Source organism: Eulemur rufifrons, chromosome 27 (assembly GCF_041146395.1).
Source record: "Eulemur rufifrons isolate Redbay chromosome 27, OSU_ERuf_1, whole genome shotgun sequence".
NCBI classification, from domain to species: Eukaryota; Metazoa; Chordata; class Mammalia; order Primates; family Lemuridae; genus Eulemur; species Eulemur rufifrons.
Window position 1 is genome coordinate 22,313,788 of NC_091009.1, and position 6,627 is coordinate 22,320,414.

The window sequence follows — 6,627 nt, forward strand, 5'->3', positions numbered from 1 at the left end:
AGTGAAAGGTATGCAAATGACAAGCAAATTGGAAGAGCCAGGAAGAAAGGCAGCTCTAATAAACAAGACAAAGAGAGAGGACGTGAGACTAGCCCCGGAGTTTTAACCCGGGGGAGAAGAGAAGGATGAGGCTCGGCGGAAAGCGGGCATCTAGAGGAACAAAAAGCGACCCGGTCCCCCTCGCGGTCCTCTCTCCCGAGAAGAGAGGGCAAGAGAAAGAAGGCAAGGAAGCAAGCGCCTCCTCACACCCCAGAAACAGTACACAAAAGGTGACAAGATCAGGGACAAGTCCAGCGACACCAGCCTTCCCCCCGTCGCCAACACCACCCCCAGCCACCAGCAGGAAAGAGAAAGAAATAAAAGCCAAGCGGATCACTTACTCTCAGGAACTGCCCGGGAGGAGCGGAGCGCTGAGTTCCACTGAGGCTCCGGCTCAGAAACTGTTTAGAGGGCTATTTTATTAGGATTCATTTAAATAACACCATTTTTCTCCTGGAAAAAAAAAAATGTTTACACGGCTATGAGTAATGGGAGGCTCTTTTCTCTGCTTCTCATTCAAGAACAAGCCAGTGCAAGTGGTTCTGGAAAAGGGGAGGGACTGGCGAGGGGGAGAAGGTACTTACGCGGAGCGGAGAGCCGTGGGACCGAGCCTCTCCTCTTTTTTTTTTTTTTTTTGCCGGCAGAGAGAGGAAAGAAAACACGCGCGCGCACACACGGTGATATCTTGCGGGTGATGACTGTGATAATTGGACAAGGGACGGTGAGTCTGTGCGAGAGCGAGCGAGCGGGGCGAGTGGGAGAGGGAGAGGGGAGCGAGAGGAGGGCGGGGAGGAGACAGCAGAGGAGAGGAGAGAAGGGGCGAGAAGGGGCGAGGAGAGGAGAGAAGAGGAGCAAAAGAAAAGAGGAGCAGAGAGCAGAAGAGGAGAGGAGAGCAGAGCAGCAAAGAGGAGAAGAGGAGCGAAGCGGAGCGGAGAGGGAGCAGGCGGACCCGGCGAGAGCTCTTTTGCGCCGCTCTGCTTTCCCCGGTTGCAATGGTGTATTATTTCAGAGCGCTCCCTCAGCTGAGGGCTCCGCTCCACAACAAGATTTACTTTAAGACACAGCTGAAGGAAACAGGAAGACTGCACGTCACAGTCCGACTGACGTACCCGGCCCCGGCACCCAATCGCAATCGAGAGGCGCCTTCGGATTCAAGGGGGGATAGCAAGGCAAGAGAACTTGGGAGGAAAAAAAATATAAAAGGGGTGGGGGTGAGGGGCTGGGAAGAGAGGAGGGGAGAGGGGCCCCCGCGCTCCCCCTCCCCGGCCTCCATCCCCGGCCCCCACCCCCACCCCAGCCCTGCCACTGCTTCGGGGCGACTGGATCGCCGCGCCGGGGCCGGAGCGAGCCATCTGCGGGCACTATGCAAAGCGGGAGACGTTGCGAGCGGCGCCCGGCTCACACTCGCTCTTCCAGGACACAGGTCCTCTCTCTCTCTCTTTTTTTTTCCTTTTTTCATTTCCCAGATACAGCTGATCGAGTTCGCCGAGTGGCCGAGCGAGCGAGCGCTTCTCGGACTTGGGTGGAGGAAGGCACGGAAAAGTATACGGGAGAAAAAGTGGGGGTTTCAGAAGTGGGGGCGGTGTAGGAGGAGGGAGTGAGGGATCTGCAGATCATTCCACTTTTAAAACGATCCTGGGTAGTATCAAGAATACATGTCACCTTTGCTTCCTTTTAAAGGGGAGGTGGACAGTAAAATACAGGTAGGTTTGGTATTAAAAATAATAGGTGCCAGAGGTTTCACGCTGGGTCCGCTGCATCTGATATCAAAAGATCAACATTGGCTGAGTCCCAGTCAATCTCCAGTCAAAATTATTAGGAAGAAGAATATTTACCCTTGGTTACCTCTAATGACATTATTTGGATTGCAGGTACATCAGCCTTTAAAAAAATATGTTACAAACATTATCTCGCGATTACCCCTCAATAATACACTCACTCCAGAATGGCCAAGGAAAGCGGTTCAATACAGGAATTACACAGTTTTGACGCCCGGGTAACAAACTTTGAAGTTTATTAGGGAAGAAATTTCAAACGCTTACATTTCAGGCTCCAACGTAAAGCCATAGAGAATTCACTTTGGTTTGACATTTCTTGGATGAAAAATAACCAGCAAGATTTCTTTAGATATTGTGGTTCTTAAAGAGCTTCCTGGGCTTTGCAAGTTACAAATGCTAAAGAGCGAGCCTCCGTCCGCAGCTAGAACGTCCCTTTCGCCGCACAGTAAACGGCTTTTAATAAAGCAGACGACGCGTTTATGACTTAAAAGATCCCATAAAAGCCAGGACCTGTAAGAGCTGCGAAGCAGAAACGTTCATACATAGTCGATTAAACACTCATTTTTTAGGTGGGACCAGGACAAATATTTTTTCGTGTGTCACTCAAATTTAATCAGATCAAAGGTTGAATCATGCTGTGTCGTGACAACAGGGTATTTATGAGATGTGTTACAAGTACACTGGCCAAACACTACCACCATCTTCTGGGAGACACACACACACACACACACACACTCTTTTCTAGGAAATTTACACTTTCAGCCTCAAATTTACCAAACTGTAAAGAGAATATTAAGTCTTCTGTTTGAGTAAGAATAGCGATGTTAGTATGTCTGAGTCTGTGCCCTGTAGGAAACTTTTGGCATGGAATTCAAACATTGAAAAGAAGAAAAAATTAGGCTGGCCAGGTTAGGTGTTGGCGATAAGAAAAGGGACTTGCGTTGAGCATTCCCCAGCCTTCTTCTCGCCCCCTTTCGCCGCCCCCAGACACTCCCCCCTCTCCATTATGAAAACAACACAGATGAGCACACTCACACATCCAACGATCTACTATTGTAGCAAGTGTTCTAGTAGAGATGTGACAATTTAGGCTGGGGACAGAGATAATCTGTCAACATGCCCATTAGATATAGGATGGAATAATGGTTCTATTGGTTGGGTCCCTTCGAGGTAAGCGGGTGCATTGAGCAGGGAAATTTGGGGTCTGAAAATGGATCAAAACTACTTCCTTTCTTCTTTTTCGTCCTAGTATTTTTCTTTAAGAATCTTAGCTTAGTACATATAAGTTAGCTCCAGCCTACAGATAAACTGGTAGGAGCAAAGGACGTACGCCCTCCACACCTTAAAACCATCTGCTCAGTTTGACATTTAAAAGAGAGGAGAGCAGAGGAGGAGAAGTAGAATGGGGGAGAAAGGAGGCAGGGACAGAGAAAAGGATTCAGACCCAGGAGAGAAATGGCTTGAACTTTAGCCCACAAGTTTGTGTCAAGTGCACTTGGCGCTCGGAGGCACGTTTTGCACACACCACGCCCGGAACTGGCGGCGGGAAAAGTTCCCTGCGAACCCCAGTAAGTCCTTTATCACGCCGGGGGAAGGCAGGCCCTAGTCGAAGTCGAGGTAACCCGCTTGGCAAACAAGGAAGCTCCCCCACCCCCAGCCTCAGTGGCGGAGGCTCGCGGCTCGCGGCGCTTTGCCGCGGCTGTTCGCCGCCCGCATTAGGGTGCAGGAGCGGCTTGTTGCAATCGGAGCGCGCGCGACGCTAGGAGAGCGAGCTCGGTTCCTAGTACAGCTCGGTGAGCTGCCTACGTGGAGCCCTGTCCTGTCCTCTACTGTCGGGGCGACGCGCAGGCCAGGCTCCTGGCAACCTCTCTTGCCAGAGCTGCGGCGCCCTCCCGGGTCTCGGGCGGCCCTGGAGCAAGGAATGAGGCCTGAGCCCCTATCTCGGGCGACTCCCGGTTTATTTTCTGATAGGGAAGAAGCGATCAGTCAGCCTGGAGACGACAAGTCGCCTAGATGTTGGCTCCATCTCTGAAATGAGCGCCCAAGCCTGGGGTCAAGGCAAACCTTCCTTCGTTCCCATTGCCAGCACAACCTCAATAACTTAAAACTTAACACAAGTTCTGACCGCTTTCCTAACCCTATCCGTGCAGGTTACATTTACTTATTTATCTGAAGGGTGATCTGTGTGTTCTTAGTCAAACTTTTGTTATCACTCATGCGTCTGGTTCTGGGATGAATACACTTCGCCTTGACATTTCCCTGGTGTATTTTCCCCCTCCTGTTCTTCCTTCCAGCCTTTAGGTGGGGGTAGGAGGGAAGACTGTGCCCACGAGTAATTTAAAACCTTACAAACAACCATTATCAGATCCCAAACAAACCAATTCTGGGAATTTCAACCAGATCCAGTTGAGAGGCAAACGTGGGCGTGGATTTTGGAGAAGGATATCCAAGAACCTTCGTGGTCACCTACCCACCCACCCACCACCACTACCACCGCCATCACCATCCTGAAGAAAGGAAGAGAGAAAAACCAACCCCAGGGTGCAGGCCGGCCTGCTGCAGGCTGTTTAGAGGCAGACTGACTGACGGCCTCTCTCTCACTCTCATCCCCTGTGCCCAGTGTGACGCCAAAGCCCAACCTGGATTTGTTCTGAATGTGGGGGAAGTGAAATGCCACAAGATCAGTAGCAAGTAGCAGCTGCAGCGCTTTCTCTCCTGGGAACCCCACTGCTTAGAAGCCTCCCGAGTGATGTTTGTTTAACCAACAGCTTTCAGAGTAAACACAAGCCAATCACTCCAAAGAAGTTGAAATATAACCGTTACAAGAATTTGGATCCAGGGGTGCTGGCAGAAAAAAAAAAAAAAAAAAAAAAAAGAACAATTTTTAAAATAATAAAGCCCCGCCCCAAATAAGAGTCTCCCACATTGCTTAAAGGAGCGCACAGAATTGTTAGAAAAATATAAATTCATCGAAAGGACTTATTACAATAAGGTGACCTCGAAGGAAATCACTCTTCGCCCACAAACACACACCCGAGGGGATGAGGGGGCTGTCCGTGACTGAAGGGGCACATTACTACTTGATTTTATGGAAGTGGGCAAAAGCAATCAAAGGAAGGTCCATTCCCTGCCCTGGAGTAGAAAAGAGTAGGCCGGGAGCTCTTCGCCGCCAACCCTGGCTTTGCCTCAGGCACCGAACTTTCCAATATCAAGATATTAACAGATGGTGGCGAGCACATGGAGGGCTGCTACTTACATAATCCAGCCACTCCGCCCGGCCGCGCAGAGCCGGCGAGGCGCCCGCCAGGCCGAGCGCGCACCTTCCGAGGGGTGCTGCTGCTCCTTGAACTAACTCGCCTTTCTCCCACCCCGCCCAGCGCTTTGAGGGCTAGGATTTGGAGAGGCATTGATTTGAGGGGGAAAAAAAGAATACACTTCGATCTGGTTGTACTTTATCTCCTTCAGTCCACAGCAGTGAAGAAGCTGGAGACCCAAAGGCAGAGAGAAGAGGCGAGGACACCTTCGGGGAGGACGTGGTGCCCCCCTTCCGTATCTGGGGGGTGCTCAGAAGTGGAATTTGAACTGTTTACACCTCCCCCACCACCACCACCACTTTGGTTCAGATCAGCATAGCTTTCGCTGTCACTAAAGTACAAAAGCAGTGTTGGGCCGCAGCCCAAGGGGAGTAGGGTGGGGTGAGGGTGAGTGTGAGGGGACGCCTTTGCACGCGGGGGCGCAGTGGGCAAAGTTACGCAAAGCCTCTGGGCACCGCTACTCTCCCGAGCCGTTGCAGGTTTTTAAGCGCTCATTCCCGCTTGCGAGTAGTCCCTCTCGGCTGCGTGGTCGCCTGCTGCCTTCCCGCCCTCGCCCACCTCTCGGGAGCCCGGGTTCCCCCTAGCGTGCCCGGGTGCCTCCGCGTGTGCCGGGGCATGTGTGTTTGCTGAGCCTCCTGCCTGGCTGCCGCTCGGTTTCGGAGCCGCCGAAACCTGCGAGGAGTACGCCCGCGCGTGTTGGAAAAGTTTCGGGTTGGGCAGGAAGGCTGGGAGTCTCCTCTCTGGGCACTTGGCAGGAGCGGGGCTTCCTCGCCCGCGGCTTCCTCCGGGGGTCCTCCTCCCTCCCCTGCCCGCCCTTCCTCGCCTCTGCCCCGAGCGAGGTGTCGCGGCCTCTCAGCCCGGAGAGAGCGAGTGCGAGATGCTGCGGCGGTGGCGGCGGCGCCGCGCTCGGCGGAGGGCGCGCCCCTTCTGCCAGCGCAGCCCGTGGGGGTCCAGGACGCCCGGCCTGCTCGCCCTGTCCTTCTCCGCCCGGGTCCCGCGTCCCTTGCCTCTTCCCGGGCCTCCGCAGGGGCTGCAGCCCTGCTCCGCTAGCCTGGGCTCAGCGTACGCCCGGGCGCAGAGGGCAACCACCTGCTCCCGGCGCACCGCGGTGCGGAGAAACGTGGGATGCGGCTGGGGGATGTCGGCTGCCACCAGGCCCGTGCTGTCCCCGCGGCGTCCCCTCCCCCGCCGCCCGCCTGTTGCTGCAGCGGACAGCCAGTGGACCTGGCAGGGAGCGGTGTGGGGGGGGGGGGTCTCTCCCGGGACCGCAGGAGGGGCGGCACGTTTGAAGGGATAGAGATCTCCCCTTCTGCCCACCCCCTTTCTTTTGTCAATTAATCTAAGGATATTTGGCCGTTAGTCTCAGCTGCCCTTTGTTTGCTCTTTCACATCAAGGGTGTGAATTAGGAAGAGGTGCTCTAGTTTCAGGGGCTTTGGTGATAGGACTTAAGTTATCCACTGTCTACCTTACAAGGCTTGCAGGTTAGAAATAAATA

At 53.6% G+C, this 6,627-nt stretch overlaps 2 protein-coding genes across 3 annotated transcripts in view; one reads left to right on the forward strand and one right to left on the reverse strand.

Annotated features, from left to right (window-relative positions):
- Positions 1–690, reverse strand: part of PROX1 (prospero homeobox 1) — a 51,925-nt gene extending 51,235 nt beyond the window's left edge. The window contains exons 1-2 of one of the 2 annotated variants that reach the window (XM_069459440.1): positions 624–690; positions 381–492 (exon numbers count right to left, since the gene is read on the reverse strand). The gene's annotated coding sequence lies outside the window, so the exon portion shown is untranslated. The other variant, XM_069459442.1, reaches the window with a different exon arrangement.
- LOC138375664 (uncharacterized) lies at positions 165–4,399 on the forward strand. Its single transcript, XM_069459443.1, has 4 exons — positions 165–269; positions 684–760; positions 1,098–1,462; positions 4,183–4,399. The coding sequence occupies exons 2-4, from the start codon at positions 734–736 to the stop codon at positions 4,397–4,399; spliced, it is 609 nt and encodes a 202-aa protein (XP_069315544.1). The 5' UTR covers positions 165–269; positions 684–733.
- Positions 4,400–6,627: the final 2,228 nt, after the last annotated feature.

Bases quoted from the DNA above. Each gene is read 5' to 3' on its own strand.
- LOC138375664 (XM_069459443.1), top strand. From the start codon at position 734: ATGACTGTGATAATTGGACAAGGGACG. The intron at 761-1,097 runs GTGAGTCTGTGC...ATTTACTTTAAG, and splicing joins TGATAATTGGACAAGGGACG to ACACAGCTGAAGGAAACAGG. The intron at 1,463-4,182 runs GTCCTCTCTCTC...AACCATTATCAG, and splicing joins CTCGCTCTTCCAGGACACAG to ATCCCAAACAAACCAATTCT.